The following is a 15,971-nucleotide window of genomic DNA, read 5'->3' on the forward strand; positions in this document are numbered from 1 at the left end:
TCAAAAGCCATTCTTCATGCCCAGAGGTGCTGCAGGGGCTGCAAACCTCTCTCAGATTGCTGAAGGTTGGTTCGAAAACACAGGTGATGGAATGTCATAGGCCACGCAGTCAGAGCATCCCTGGCAGAGAAGCACTCCTCCAGGGAAGAACAAGAGATTGGCATCGGAGGCGATGATTCCTCTTTCCCCCCACAGTTCCTTGCTTAGGCACTCCTGGCTTCCAGGATTGCCCAGTCAGTAGCTCAATGAGACAGACCTACATCATGGACCAATTCACATATCAGGAAGGAATGTAGGTTACATTGTATAGATCACACCGCCACATGGAAGGTGCCAATTCTGTTGTCAAGACCCCAGCAAATATCCCTGCAAATGTGGAAGCATCATTCACACACATCATGTGTGTGTGCAACTCTTGAGCCTGCCAGGGAGGAAGGGGTGGAGCAGGGTGAGGCAGCCAGGCTTCCTCAAAAGGGAGAAAGCCTGTGATGACAGAGGGAGAGGTGTGCTGGGAGAAGGGAGACACCACCTGAGAGCTGGAAACTACTCCAACACAGAGGAGGAGGGGTGATGTGAACCCCCTCCCCCAGTGGCAGTCTGAAGCCCTACTCTGCTGGATCAGCCCCTGGAGGGGAACCACAAAGGCAACCCCACCCTGAACCCACCAAGCTCTACAGGTATTTGAATACCCCGCCACCCGGGGCGCCCACCGCTAGCAAACCAGGATGTGATATTTGGATTTTTTTTGTCTCTTCTACGCTAATATAACACATGGGTAATGAGAAGTTGGCCACATATCCTGTGACATACATGACAACACATCTCTGATCGCTTTGTTCTTGTATCTCCTTCAGGCTTTCCATTTAACCCGCAAAAAGTCTTGTACTATGCATCTGGCAATGTTATCTGCACCCTAATATTTGGCAACAGCTATGAATACAATGATGAGACATTCCTGAAGCTGATGGATTTGATGGAGGAGCTTCAGAAGATTTTAATGAAAGCTATACCGCTGGTAAGAAGATTAGAACATTTCCACTGCATCAGACCATAGGCCGACCTAGTCCAGCTTCCTGTATCTCACAGCGGCCCACCAAATGCCCCAGGGAGCACACCAGATAACAAGAGACATGCATCCTGGTGCCATCCTTTGCATCTGGCATTCTGACATAGCCCATTTCTAAAATCAGGAGGTTGCACATACATATCATGGCTTGTAACCCGTAGTGGATTTTCCTCCAGAAATTTGTCCAATCCCCTTTTAAAGGCATCTAGGCCAGATGCCATCACCACATGCTGTGGCAAGGGGTTCCACAGACCAACCACACGCTGAGCAAAGAAATATTTTCTTTTGTCTGTCCTAACTCTCCCAACACTCAATTTTAGTGGATGTCCCCTGGTTCTGGTGTTATGTGAGAGTGTAAAGAGCATCTCTCTATCCACTCTGTCCTTCCCGTGCATAATTTTGTATGTCTCAAGCACATCCCCCCTCAGGCGCCTCTTTTCTAGGCTGAAGAGGCCCAAATGCCATAGCCTTTCCTCATAAGGAAGGTGCCCCAGCCTAGTAATCATCATAGGGCGTGATCCTAACCCACTTTCCAGCACTGACATAAGGGCAACACAGCTTCAAGGTAAGGGAACAAACATTCCCTTATTTTGGGGAGACTTCTGTGAGTGCTCCCCAACTGCAGGATGCAGCACATGTCCCATTGGCACAGCTATGCCAGTGCTGGAAAGTGGGTTAGGATTTGGGCCTTAGTCACTCTCTTTTGCACCTTTTCCATTTCCACTAGGTCCTTTTTGAGATGTGGCGACCAGAACTGGACGCAATACTCCAGGTGTGGCCTTACCATTGATTTGTACAACAGCCTTATAATATTAGCTATTTTGTTCCCAATACCTTTTCTAATGATCCCAAGAATAGAATTGGCCTTTTTCACGACTGCCGCACATTGGGTCGACACTTTCATCGAGCTATCCACCACCACTCCAAGATCTCTTTCCGGATCTGTCACAGATAGCTCAGAACCCATTAGCCTATGTGAAGTTTTGATTTTTTGCCCCAATGTGCTTGACTTTACACTTAGATTGAAACACATCTGCCATTTTGTTGCCCATTCTGCCAGTTTGGAGAGATCCTTCTGGAGTTCCTCACAATAGTTTCTGGTCTTCACTACCTGGAAAAGCTTGGTGTCGTCTGCAAATGTGGGCACCTTGCTGCTCAACCCTGTCTCCAGGTCATTTATGAACAGGTTGAGAAGCACCGGTCCCAGGATAGATCCTTGGGGCACACTGCTTTTCACCTCTCCCCATTGTGAAAATTGTCCATTGACACCCACTCTCTGTTTCCTGGTCTTCAACCAGTTCCCAATCCATGAGAAGACCTGCCCTCTAATTCCCTGACTGCAGTTTTCTCAGCAGCCTTTGGTGAGGTACTGTGTCAAATGCCTTCTGAAAGTCCAGATGCAAAGAGCTCATTTAATTTCTCTGCCATCTCCAAGTCTCCTTTTATCTCCCCTTTCCCTCCCTCGCCATCAAGAGGGCCAACCGCTTCTCTGGCGGGTTTCCTGCTTCTAACATATTTGAAGAAGCTTTTATTATTCCCCTTAATGTTGTTGGCCATGTGTTCCTCATAGTCTCTCCCATATTCTTACATTTCTTTTGCCACAGTTTATGTTCCTTTTTAGTCTCCTCATTAGGGCAAGATTTCCATTTACAGAAGGAAGCTTCTTTGCCCTTTACAGCCTCTCTGACTTTGCCATGCAGGCAGCCTCCTGGACTTAGTCGAGCCCTTCTTCCTTTGTGGTATGCACTTCTGCTGGGCCTCTATTACTGTTATTTTAAACAGCCTCCATGCACTCTGGAGAGATTGGGCTCTTTTTACCTTCCCTTTCAACCTCCTTCTAACGGGCGTCCTCATTTGAGGGAAGCCTGCTCATCTGAAATCAAGGGTTTTTGTGACAGATTTGCCTGGTATTCTTCCCTTGATGTGCATGTTGAAATGGATCGCAGCATGATCACTGTTCCCCAATGGCTCAGTAACATTGACATCTCTAACCAAGTCTTGAGTACTGCACAATATTAAATCCAGAGTCACCTGTCCTCTGGTGGGCTCCATGACTAGCTGCTCTAAGGCACAGTCATTTAGCATGTCAAGGAATCTGGTCTCCTTTTCGTGACCAGAACACAAATTGACCCAGTTGATGTGAGGATAATTGAAGTCCCCCATGATTACAACCATGTCCCTCCTTGTCACCTCCCTGATCTGTTTCCTCATTTCAAGGTCCCTTCAGGTTTCTGGTCTGGAGCACAATAGTACGCCCCCACTATTGTATCGCTCCTCAGGCCTGGTAATTTAACCCACAAAGATTAGACCATCGAGTAGAACCGCCTTTAATTTTTACTTTGCTGGATTCTACCCCTTCTTGAACATAAATGGCTACCCCACCTCCAACATGCCCCTCCCTGTCCCTCCAGTATAGTGTATAGCCCGGGATTGCGGTATCCCACTGATTTTCTGCATTCCACCAGGTTTCGGTTATGCCCACTATATCAAAGTTTTCTCTAGTCACCAAACATTCCAGTTCTCCCATCTTTGCTCGGAGACTTTGGGCACATGCATAAAAGCATTTGTACATGGAATCCCCCAGGATGGGCTGCTTGTTAGCTCCTTTATCCCTGCATCCTCTCATTGTGCCAAGCAGGCTATCGCATCCAATCATGCTTCCATTCCCAATTTCTTCTCCTACTCCGTCTTTACCTTGTTGTTTTCTAACCTCCCCATCCTTGTCCCTGAGGAATGGGGTGTCCTGAACCGGATGCCACTCGGCTCCTGTCGGCTTTCCCCCAGGGATCAGTTTAAAAGCTGCCCTGCCACCTTTTTAACATTATGTGCCAGCTGTCTGGTTCCATTCTGGTTCAAGTGGAGCCCGTCCCTCTTGTACAGGCCCCGCTTGTCCCAAAACGTTCCCCAGTGCCTAACGAATCTAAACCCCTCCTCCCTACATCACTGTTTCATCCACTCATTGAGATGCCTGATCTCTGCCTGCCTAGCTGGCCCTGCATGCGGAACAGGTAGCACTTCTGAGAACGCTACCTTTGGGGTCCTGGATTTCAGCTTCCTGACTAATAGCCTGAATTTGGTACCTTCATCGGTCAACAAACAAACACAGTGACTCCCTCCAGTGGCGTAGCTACAGGGGGCGGGGCACTAAGTTTTGCAGGGAGCCTCCCCACAGCGTGCAAGCAGCCCCTCCCCTTGGAAGTCATTTGCCTCCATTCCCCCCCCCACCCAAATGGCTCCAAAAGGGGGGAGGGGCCGCTTGCATGCCGCAGGGAGGCTCCCTGCAAAACTTACTGCCCGCCCCCCCTCTGGCTATGCCAGTGATTCCCTCCACCATCTTAGGTTTGGCAAGCAGGCATGTCAGAGGGGACTTTTTTAGTTGCCTCTTCTCACTTGTAGAATACCAATCCAAAGGAGGCCTGGCTGCTCACTTTTAGCAGAGGAGAGTTCAGGTGCTCCATATTCTTCTTTGAGGCCTGGCTCATTGACAAGGCCAGGTGAAGTTGCCAGTTTGAGTGGTAGATAGGTTGGTGCCCTATGCACACCACATTCCTCCCCGTATTATTTCCTCCAAGCCCCTACTGGATACAGTCTAGGCTGCTACCACTCTACTTTCCTCACTTCTTCTACTGTTTGTCAGGCTTGGTCATGGGGAATAGAAAGAGGAAGCAAGGGAAGTGCAATGGCACCACCAGTGGGAAAAAGGAAGATGGGGATTTGCACATGATCCCACCCACAGGGGCAATTTCCAATTTCCACCAACAGCGGCAATATCCCACCAGGTGTGCAATGGGGGAGGGGCAAAGCTCGAAATATACCTTTCCAATTCAAAAATATTGCTATGTTAATATTATGTGCCCATCTATTTTGCTGATGTGAAAGTAAGTGTATGAAACCTTAACTAGGTCATTGGGAAAGGAACACCTTTAATGAATTTCTCTGAAACGGAGATATAGGATTTCAGTTTATAATGTTGACCATTTCCACCCTAATGTGGGAATAAGGGAGGAATTGGGATGAAATTCTGGCAAAGGGTTTCATTTCTTCTCATCACTGTGAAAAGGGCATTAATGGAAAATGTTCTGTCAGAGCACAATTTCATTTCTGTACGCCAAATTCCTGATAAATCTATTTTTCCTTGTTTACAACTATGCCAGCTTATGACTGAAATACCTGGGTTGTTTTATATTCCGGGACCACATCAGAAAATTGGGACAATCTATAAGGAAATTCATGCTTTTCTAAGAAAGATTGTGGATGAACATAAGGACACCAGAGACCCCAGCTTTGCAAGAGATTTGCTTGATGTATATCTGGAGGAGTTGGAGAAGGTAGGAGAAGATTTATGGACCTGTGTTGGCTTTTGAACCGTGCATGCCCAAAGACATATGTGAACTCACTCAGGCCTTGTTAGCCATTACACATATAGTTTTCTCAGTCATGCCATTTCACTAAGCTGAGTATTTCCACATCCCACTGGTTGACAGCCAATGCTGCATCCGGGAACTTTTCCCTGCTCCATTTTTCAGAGGCTGGGAAACATTTAGTGCAATATTGTCAGAATATTTATTCAATAAATATTTAATTGTCTTCCATGTGCAGTCTTGGAAGGACGCTACAATAATGTGACATATGAAAATAGATTATGCCCCTGTAATAATAGAGATCTTGGAACATGTTCTTTTTGTATGTAATTTTTACAGGGACGAGTGAATAAGATATATTAACCCTATTATGTGTAATTTTCCAGGGAGGACTTTTATGTGGTAATATATCTTAGTTGATAAGAATAAGTCCATAACAGAATCAGTGGCCAAGTTTCTTGTATTAGCACAAAGAACACGCAAGAAGATTCTTGCTTCTTTTTTAGAAAAGCTTTGTTTTTTAGAATATTTTAAGTGTTTTAAATGTTTTATGAATTTTGGGTCTGTGACCGTTAATAAAGAATGAATAAATGAATGAATGAATGTTTATTCTTAAGGCATGTGAATGTCACTTTTCTTTTTCACATAAGGGACCACCCAGGCAGTTAACAGCACACATAGTTAAACTTATAAAACATTAAAGATGAAAATACCAATCAGTAATCAAAAGCAATCATGCAATGATGGGGACATCAGGGGAGTATTAAATGAGAACACACACACACCAGCTGCAACCCCCCCCTTTTTTTTTTTTTTTTTTTTTTTGCAGCTGTCTTTTTTACCAAAAAGTGTCAGGACTCAAGTCTTAGAGTCCCCAAAACGCTCAGGGTGATGTGGATAGTCTGCCCATTAGGACGTTTTTGAGTAGAGTTAAAGGGGGCAGAGACTTATGTTCTTATTAAAAGGGGATTGGACAAATTTCTGGAGGAAAAATCCATCACGGGTTACAAGCCGTGATGTGTATGTGCAACCCCCTGATTTCAGAAATGGGCTATGTCAGATGCAAGGGAGGGCACCAGGATGCAGGTCTCTTGTTGTCTTGTGTGCTCCCTCGGGCATTTGGTGGGCCACTGTGAGATTCAGGAAGCTGGACTAGATGTGCCTATGGCCTGATTCAGTGGGGTTGTTCTTATGTTCTTATGACTCGAGTCAAGCCATGCTGAATTTCCACATCACTAGCAGATATGGGGCAGCTACAGTACCTGATTTCACCCAAAATCTTGGAATTACAAATAGCCTTTTTTGGCCTCTTGTGTAACCTGCAGGTTACTGATAAGAAGAGCAGAGTGTTCTCTTGCAAACATAATACAATCTGATGTTGCTTCCCTATGAATGATCATCTTGTTTAACTTTCTTCAGGCCAAAGGAGATCCAGAGAGCAGTTTTAATGAGCAAAACATGATAAATATTGTTTTGGACCTGTTTGCGGCTGGCACTAAAACCACTGCTTCCACAATTCTCTGGGGACTGCTGTTCATGGTCCTTCACCCTGAAGTTCAGAGTAAGTGATCAGTTGAGGGTAAGACAAAGGGATATCTTAAAGGGTTTGGCAATGGGCACTCCTACTGGTCTTCTAAACGTATATGTCACCCCTAATCCATTGTGTATCCGATTCACGCCAGTCAAAGATGAATTGGACTCTGACGGGGTTCTTTTCAGCAGTGAGCTCTCTGACTGGATGGAGGCCATCTGCAATTGATAGCTAATCAAAAAAGATTCTTTTCTCACTCTGTAGGTGGCACTGTAGGTAGATTGAGAGAGATTGCAATGTGAGGATTTAACATAAATTCCATGGCATCTTCAGTTAAAGGGCTATGGAGCAAAGATCTCTCCTTGAGATTCTGAATGGCTGATGTCAGGAAAGGAAGTATTGGGGTGGATGGTCTGATTCAGTCAAGGCAACTTCTTGTGTTCATATGTTCGTAAGATGACCCCTGATTCCAGTCAGGTAATCCAGAAGAATGCTATATATGGTCTCAGAAATCAGTACAGGAGGTTGGTCCCTGAGGAGGAGAGCAGGAGAACAGGTGTTGTGGGTATTTATACTGTATCTTGTTTTTCTGGATAAAACTGACCATATGGTGAAAAGTCTGTTAAAAAGATTTAAATTGTGGGTGGGTAGGGGAAGAGAAAATATTCAGTGTTGCAGTGGTTCTTGAAATACATCCTCTCTAATCTCTGTAGGGCAATTTACCAGTCATCACCTTCTGAGGTTGTTGATCCCAAGTAGTCACATGTAGAAGGCTAGTGGGTAAGAGTTATGCTGTCGAGGGGGTTGTCTACTCTGGGCCTGGCATGCCCTCTCCTTTTCTCATGGGCACATCTCAGTAGGATAAGGTGTGATCGCAGTGTTGCCTCTCAGTCATAAGGACATAAGAAGAGCCCTGCTGGATCAGGCCAAAGGCCCACTGAGTCCAGCTTCCTGTATCTCATAGTGGCCCACCAGATGCCCAAGGGAACAAAGTCTTAAGTCCATAATCCAAATTCATTTCATCTTAGCCTTTGGCAGAACTTTGGTACCGAAACATCGATATAGTCTGTGACTCTCCCAGTTCTTCAAAGGTGAAAGTGGGATGAATGCATATGTCACGAGCAAAATTCCCTCCTTCCAACTCCTTACAACATTCTGTTTTAACACACACACACACACACACACACACACACACACACACACACACACACACACACACACACACACACACACACACAAAACCTTGTGTCTACCTCCAGCCCAACAGATCACAGCAGCTACCAGTATATCTGCATATTGAGTTTATAATAATTTTGTATTTTTCAATAGTGCACCATCATCACACACCGTAAATTGTTACAAACAACAAAGATTCTAGACAGCAACTGTTACCCTGCACATGCCCAATCTCATCTGATCTCGGAAGCTAAGCAGGGTCAGGCCTGGTTAGTACTTGGATGGGAGACCACCTGGGAATACTGGGTGCTGTAGGCTTATATCATAGTCTTTCGAGACTGAAGGTTGCCAACCTTGAGTCACCTTAAAGAATAAACATTTATTACATTGTAAAAATGATAGAGCATCGTCCATGAAAGCTCAAGCTATAATAAATGTGTTCATCATTGTGTTCCACAAAATGCCTCCTCATTTTGGCTGCTGCAGGCCAACATGGCTACTCCCTTGAGAGTTTCCATAGACAAATGTAGCCACATTCAGCTAATAGATTAGGCAATAAATAATAGAGCCTAGAAGAGTGGTTCTCAAACTTTTAGCACCGGGACCCACATTTTTGGGTGAGAATCTGTCAGGACTCACCAGAAGTGATGTCATAACCAGAAGTGACATCATCAAGCAGGAATATTTTTAACAATCCCAGGCTCAATCCTACCCACACTTACCCAGGAGTAAATCCAATTTACTATCAATGTTAAAACCATATACAGGTTGAGCTCATTATTCACGTGGGTTCTGTTCCAAGCACTCAGGTGGATGGCAAAAAAACGCACTATAGCAAATCAATTTAAAAAGCAAAGTTTCTTTGCTCCAGTGATTTAAAAACAGCCTTGCTGACCTTTGTGATGTAAGATTAGAGTCATTAAGACTACAATCCAACAATCAGTCTCTTCACTCCGCTTCCACTTCCGCTTTAGAGGAGGCAGGGCGCAATCGCTCCGCTTTCACTTTCAAAGCTGCAGGGAGCCCTGCAGAAGGTCACGCAGGGCTCCCTGCACCCCCGGGAGGCTGCAGGAGGCTCAGATATGTGCAGCCAAGCCTCTTCAGCCCCCCTGAGCAGTGCAATCCAGGGGATCGAGCCACTGCCTCCTCCCTGCCTCCAGGCTGCCCCCACCCCTTAAGGTGAAAGTGACCAGGGCCCACAGGCTGGGGCGCCATGACACCTCAGTTTGAAAAGCCCTGGTTTAAAGCTATCTCTTCTTTGCCAGGCTCTCCTTTCCTTGCAACACAAGCCTTCACAAAGACTCTGTAAAGACACTCTTTGAAGGAGAAGGTTGCCTTCAGGAACGCACTCAACGCACAGTCACAGGGGAAAAAATGGAGGACAGTTGGCTGTGTGTCCTTCTTTCCCACGCCTGGCTGTGTCATGTGGCTATCAGGAGATTGCTACAATTGGATCCTAAGATGGGTTACTAACCAACAGGAGCCTGAGCTCATTGGAGAAGGCTGCCTGCAGGGAGAGGCTCAGCTCACAGGGAAAAAAACCAGAATGGAGGACAAAGAAGAAAGTCGCACAGACTCCCAGACAAAAGGCTGAAAATCCAGGCATGTCCGGGAAAATCTGGATGTCTGGTCACCCTGCTCAGGCACCACAGTGAGCAGTTAGTGGTCAAATGGCGTAGAGTGTTCTGTGGCCATCTCATCACAAAGAAGGCTGATCTTATTCAAGGAATGTGTCAGAGTGGAGAGTCTGGGGTGCTAATCTCTGATTTGAAAATATGGCTGTTACAAGTGTGTCCTCACAGATGAACTGGGCACTCAGATCATAGTGCACGGATAGATGGCTTTAACTCTCTTCCCTATTACAGCCTTGATCTCAGGCAACCAGTCTCACTGCTATTTGCAGAAAAAACAAGCCCTTCAGAGCTAATGAGGCCCCATGTACCTTGGCCTCAGTGAATGACCGGTGTTGTTGAGACACTTAGTAAAAACACACTTTTGGAGACTCTGGGAAGGAAGAGTGGAATTTCTATGTATCAGTGGTTAATGATAAATTAATATTTACAGACAGAGTCCATGAAGAAATTGATAACGTGATTGGCAGGGACAAACTACCCATGATGGAAGATCAGCCAAACCTGCCCTACACCACTGCCGTGATCCATGAAGTCCAGCGTTATGCTGATATTACGCCTCTCTTGATCCCTTTTTTGATATCCCAAGATACGGAACTTGACCAGTTTGTCATCCCTAAGGTAGTGTCATTGAAAAAGACTCTTTTGCAAAAGAGATCGTACTTGGAGAATCATGTCCTGGTGGATCAGATTTGATACTCAGGTGATCAGAGCCAATGCCAAAGATTCAATTTACTAGCAAGACAAAAATTTCACCTACAACAATTCACCTACGCAGCATCCTGAAAGCCTTTTGGTCCTGAAACCCTGAACTCACTCATAATAGCAATGTTCTCCACACGGTCCATCCTGAATACCAGCATCAAACGTCCTTGTGCACATCTTCTTCCTCTCTGAAGTGAGGCGGGGGTGACTGGAGAGTGGGCCTTTTCAGCCTCCCCACCTAGTATGTGGAATGCCCTTCTAAATGTCTTTTCAGAACCTGGTGAGCACCTCTTTATTTGCCCAGGCAAATTCCAGCAGGTCATCTAAACTGGGCTTTCTCTGGTCATTTTTAATGGGCCTACTGGTTTTGATGACTCTGCACAAGGTTTAGCGTTCTGCTGTTTTTGTATTGTTTTCCCCATGATGTGACTCTTGTGAGCTGCCCATGAGAACTGAATAGCAGCATAAAACTCTGTCCAGTCAGTCAATCCATCCAAACCATGGCTGCAAGAGACAAATCACAATGCTATTTTTGGTTGGCCCTTCATACAAGATCCTTACTCCCTTGTCTTCTGTTTTGAAAGCTGAGTTTAAGGCAATTGGCAAGTTAGTTAACTGAACACATTTCATCAGATAGTGTATAGGACCCACTACATGAAGATTTAAGAGACATGCCTCTGTTCTATAGGTGTCTTGAATAGAAGGTTAACACCATGTCTTCCTTCATTGTCAGCTGGTTTTGCCAGGTTTCCAGAACTAAGCTTGAACTGCAAATGCGGGTTGGCCCTCCTTATCCGTAAGTCTGGGACTTGTGGATTTGACCAAACATGGGTGAAGAGGCTCTCAATGTATCCCCTGAATGCAACTGGAAATTTCTTAACCAAAAACCAGACGTGCTTCTCAGAAGGCTCTGGCAGGCCTTCCAGGATGTGGGGAGGTCACGTCCAGCTTCTCCATGCCTCAGAACACCTCTGGGCATGAGCGGAAGGTATTTGCGGTCACTTCCAGAGGTCCTCTGATGGCCCCAACCTGCGCATTTGATTATTCGTAGGTTTTGGTATCCACTGGAGGGTCTGGGAACATTTCCCATGGGTAACAAGGCCAACTATACTGGCTGTCTTCACTTATATCCAGATGAACAGCATTTTGGCCCAGTTTGTCTTAAAGCACTTTGCAATAACATGCCTACAAGCAACACCTTCTCACTGGTGCATGGAATGATGCCCACTGGAGCAGGTAATTCCAGCACACAGGATGGGGGGAGGGCAATAATAGGGGCAGACGGTGGCCCAGGAGGAGGTGGAATTGGTGGTGCCGGCATACTCCATATCCTATCTCCATTCCCAGGCCCAATCTGCTGGCACAGATCAACTCAGACCTGCGCCAGTCTGCAGGTCTGAGTTGACCCATAGCGGCTGCTAGAGCCTACCCCTTACAAATGTCCCCTTACCTCAAGGAGACCTCCAACAGCTGACACTCCCCTCATGTAATGCAGCACAGCCCATGCAGGCTCTGCTATATTGGCACAGACCTATATATTAGGTCTTATTGGACTACTCATCCTGAAGACATGCTACTCAGAAACAATACACAAATCTGCTGCTTCTGTCCCTACCTGTCAAGAGATTTAGAGATCCTAAACTTTTGTCTGAACTCCATTTTAACAAGCCAGGAACCATTTAGAATAGCTGTGAACTGTTGTGCCTTTCTGTCTGGAGAAGGGCTTATCAGCAGTTTCCCAGAGCAAGATGGACAAGTAGCCTCGCAGGTATATAGCCCCATTGTTAAGTTCTAACAGGGCCCTCCCATGGCCATCCTGTTATGGATTGCTGCTGGAAAGGATCGTGTCTTGCTCAAGCTGAAGTCTACAGGTGAGAGGTCAACTCATTTTCTGCCTCTAAAATCTGGCCTGGAGATGATGCCACTGACCTGTAGCAGACTCTCTTCATAGCTGTCTGGTGAGAGCAACTGACACGAGTCTCAGCCTGAGACCTAAGTATCAACTAGGTGTCAGCGCAGTATGTACAATGTTCCCAAAAGCACCGATTTTTACAGATCTGATGGTGATTTCAGTACGCTGCAGTTGTTTAAAGTAGTTTGCAAAACTTTTTGAGATTGTTCCGAGTGCCCCGATGACAATGGGACCACTTTGGTATGTTTCGTCCATAGTCTTGTGATTTCAATGGCCAGGTCTTGGTATTTTGTTGTTGTTGTTGTTAGATTTTTCCACAGTCAGGTAGATATTATTGACTGGTTTGTTTATCCAGACATCGAGTCCTTCTCAAGGACCTGGGATGCCTGGTTTTTATTCTATTTTGCTGTTATAAATTTTGTCACAAGATGTAAGCTGTTCCCAGTACAGCTGTTTTTTGTAGTTGGTGGATGGCAATTTCTGTGACCCCAATGCTGTTCAGCTACTCTTCCACGTGTTTTGGAATAGCACCAAGGGTACCAATCACCACTGGGATCACTTTAGTCTTCTTCTGCCACAGCCTTTCTATTTCTGTTTGTAAATCTTTGTATTTTGATATTTTCTCCAGCTCTTTTTCTTCCACTCTGCTATCCCCTGGTATGGCTATATCAATGATTTTGACTGTTTTTCTTTCTTCTCAACTACAGTTACGTCTAGCGTATTGTGAGATAGGTGTTCGTCTGTCTGTGGCTGGAAATCCCACAATATTTTGGCATCTTCGTTTTCAATGGTTTTTTCAATTTTGTGATCCCACCAGTTTCTGGCTGCAGGTAGCTTGTATTTTTTACCGATGTTGCAGTGTACTGCCAGGTCTTGGTGATGTTTGTTTTTCCAGTAATGTCTCACAAATTTTGTCCATGTAGTAGCTTATTTTTCCAATTTTCTGCTCGGTTTTTTATTTGTTCTTTTTTATAAGCCTGGTTTGTTTCGTTGGCATTTCTCATTGTTAAACCTTTTGAGTGCATCCTCTTGGTTATCCTTTATATATTCTTCAAGGCCTCTTTTTCTTCTTCTTCTGCTATTTGATGGACTTGCAGCATTCCTCTTCCACCTGAGCTGCAAGGGAGATACGTCTGTCCACATCACTACGAGGGTGCAGAGGATGGTTGATAGTCAATATCTTCCTGAAGATCAAATGTCTCTAGCTCTGCCTGTGTCCAGGCTACTATTCCTGCAGTGTATCTGATGATGGGTATAGCACAGGTCTTTATGGCTTGTATAGTGTTCCCACTGTTAGGTTTGGACTTTAGAATTTTTCTGACTCTCCTGATGTATTCACTTTCAATTTTTCTTTCAACTTCAATATGTTTGATATTATCTGCCTGAAGTATACCCAGATATTTATAATGTTCTTCCTCATCCAGATTCTTAATTGTTTCCATTGGGCAATTCTATTCCTTCAGTTTTTTATTATTTTCCCTCTATTCAGTATGAATGCAGCACACTTATCTAGTCCAAACTCCATTGCAATTTCATTACTATATATACGAACAGTGTTTATTAGTGATTCTGTTTCAGATTGGGACTTTCTATACAACTTCAAATCATCCATGCAGAGCAGATGATTTATTTTTATTATTGCTTCATAAGTTTTTATTCAAGTACCACTAGTCAAAACAGAGGATTCTTCTAGTTACTTTTCCTTCTGTACCACACAGGGGACCGTGGTCTTCCATCGCATATCTTCTGTGCTGAAGGATGCAACCATGTGGGAGAAGCCACACCAGTTTTACCCAGAGCACTTCCTGGACACAAATGGGAAGTTTGTCAAGCGGGAGGCCTTCTTCCCTTTCTCTGCAGGTACAATCAAGGATGGGCAAGTTGGGAGATAAATGAGGAAAAGTACAAAACTTTTTACATTGTTTTCCTCAGTCTTTCGCAATTGGTAGGAAACTCAATTCTTATAAAAATATGTGCATCCTTTATGGGTATACAGGTATTTACAAGTCCTTTCCTCAACTGCCCTGTTAAGAAGCATTGAGAATAAGAATGAGGAGGCATTATGAGTAAACTTTTTCAAGAAATGGTTCCAGAGTCTTTTTCTATGGTGCCTGAAGAGCCCTTTCTTTCAGCTTGTGATCCTTGAAGGTGATTCTGCATGATGTGCTCAGGGCTAAGACTGGGCTGGCTTGAGTCTATGGCAGCACAGCTATGTGATCAGGTTGGCACACGCTGGAGAGACTGAAAGTTGGTGTGAGCTGTCTGAAATAAGTGGCTGTTGAAGGCTGATGAAAGGCGATTGTGGGAGTTGGGTCCTGAGGGGGAGAAAAAGTTGGGTCCACTGTTCTCCTTCCTCTTCTCCTGAACAAATATTCTGCTTCTCTTACCTGCAGGTCGCCATGCCTGCCCTGGGGAACAGCTGGCTAAAGTGGAGCTCTTCATCTTCTTCACCAGCCTCCTGCAACGTTTCACCTTTTGCATCCCTAAGAATTCTCCCAGACCTAAGGAAGGAAGGCAGTATGCCATAGTAGTTAACCCTCTCCCTTTTGAGATTTGTGCCTTTCCTAGATAATGTTTTATTCATGCTATCTGATGCCCAGCGTGTGATGGTCTAAGAGTTGCCAGCATGGAAAAATGGGGAAGAAATTTGTATGAGGTTTACTGTTGCGTTTTCGCACTGTAAAAACCATGGGCTTTTTGAATTAAGACATTTGTTAATAAGATCACTTTAGTGCATGTAGTCATAATGAAACTGATATACTTTACAGTGCTCTATACTTAGAGAGAGAGAGAGCGCTTGCTATCTAGCTGGAAAAGGGGCTCTGGGAAAGAAGAGCAAGGAAGGACAACCTGAGATAAGCAGTCTGCATACCAAAGAGAGCTTCACCAGAAAAAAAACAAGAGGGGAACCTCTTGCATCCCACATCTGGCTCACTCCCCCCTCCCCCAGTGCAGGATGCTTGTGCATTGTTGTTGCACCTTTTCCACTTCCAACATTTCAGAGACACAGTGCTGATTTACAGGAAACTCTCAGTCAAATGTCAATGAGGATAATAAATAGGATGGATTGGGGGCTCTTTTCGTGGCAACAGATGGATGATAGGTGTTCTCCCCACCCTGTGTCTGGCCACATGGGATAATTATTAGTAGGATGCATATTTCTGGTTCTGAAGAGGTCTGTGGGGTGACTTTGTAGAACTGTGTCTTAAGGTTGTCTGATGTCCAAGTTGAAGAAGAGCACTTTGCAAGAAGCCTAAGGAAGGCAGTTCACCCTCATCTTTCCTTTTATTCCCCGGCTCTGTACCCCAGGAAGAACTGCTGCTTTAAACAAAAGTAAAAACAAAATCCTGAGCGCTCAGTCAGCCAGTGCAAGTTCCTTGTGCCAGCCAAGGAGTGTTGCAAACATGCCATAAAGCATGTTTGTACCTCCTGTCAAGTCGAAAAGGCTGGCATAAGGATGTGTGCTGGCCTCCACACACTGATTCTGGCTGGTAAGAAAATGCCAGCCAAGGGCAGCCAGCACAGGAGTTTGAGAGGGTGGAGGGATGTCTTTTGGGGGGCGTCTGAGGTGGGGTTGTGCAGCTGGGCA

General features: G+C 45.1%; 1 protein-coding gene and 1 pseudogene across 1 annotated transcript in view; both read left to right on the forward strand.

The window, feature by feature from the left end:
- Positions 1-14,954, forward strand: part of LOC136657560 (cytochrome P450 2D17-like) — a 59,765-nt gene extending 44,811 nt beyond the window's left edge. The window contains exons 5-11 of the mRNA XM_066634476.1: positions 855-1,015; positions 3,284-3,302; positions 5,240-5,394; positions 6,847-6,988; positions 10,199-10,386; positions 14,101-14,242; positions 14,776-14,954. Of these exons, the coding sequence (XP_066490573.1) occupies positions 855-1,015; positions 3,284-3,302; positions 5,240-5,394; positions 6,847-6,988; positions 10,199-10,386; positions 14,101-14,242; positions 14,776-14,954 (986 nt within the window). The remainder of the gene's footprint in view (positions 1-854; positions 1,016-3,283; positions 3,303-5,239; positions 5,395-6,846; positions 6,989-10,198; positions 10,387-14,100; positions 14,243-14,775) is intronic.
- Positions 8,336-8,452, forward strand: LOC136657989 (5S ribosomal RNA; annotated as a pseudogene).
- Positions 14,955-15,971: the final 1,017 nt, after the last annotated feature.

The sequence above is a fragment of the Tiliqua scincoides genome, chromosome 7 (genome assembly GCF_035046505.1).
Source record: "Tiliqua scincoides isolate rTilSci1 chromosome 7, rTilSci1.hap2, whole genome shotgun sequence".
NCBI classification, from domain to species: domain Eukaryota; kingdom Metazoa; phylum Chordata; class Lepidosauria; order Squamata; family Scincidae; genus Tiliqua; species Tiliqua scincoides.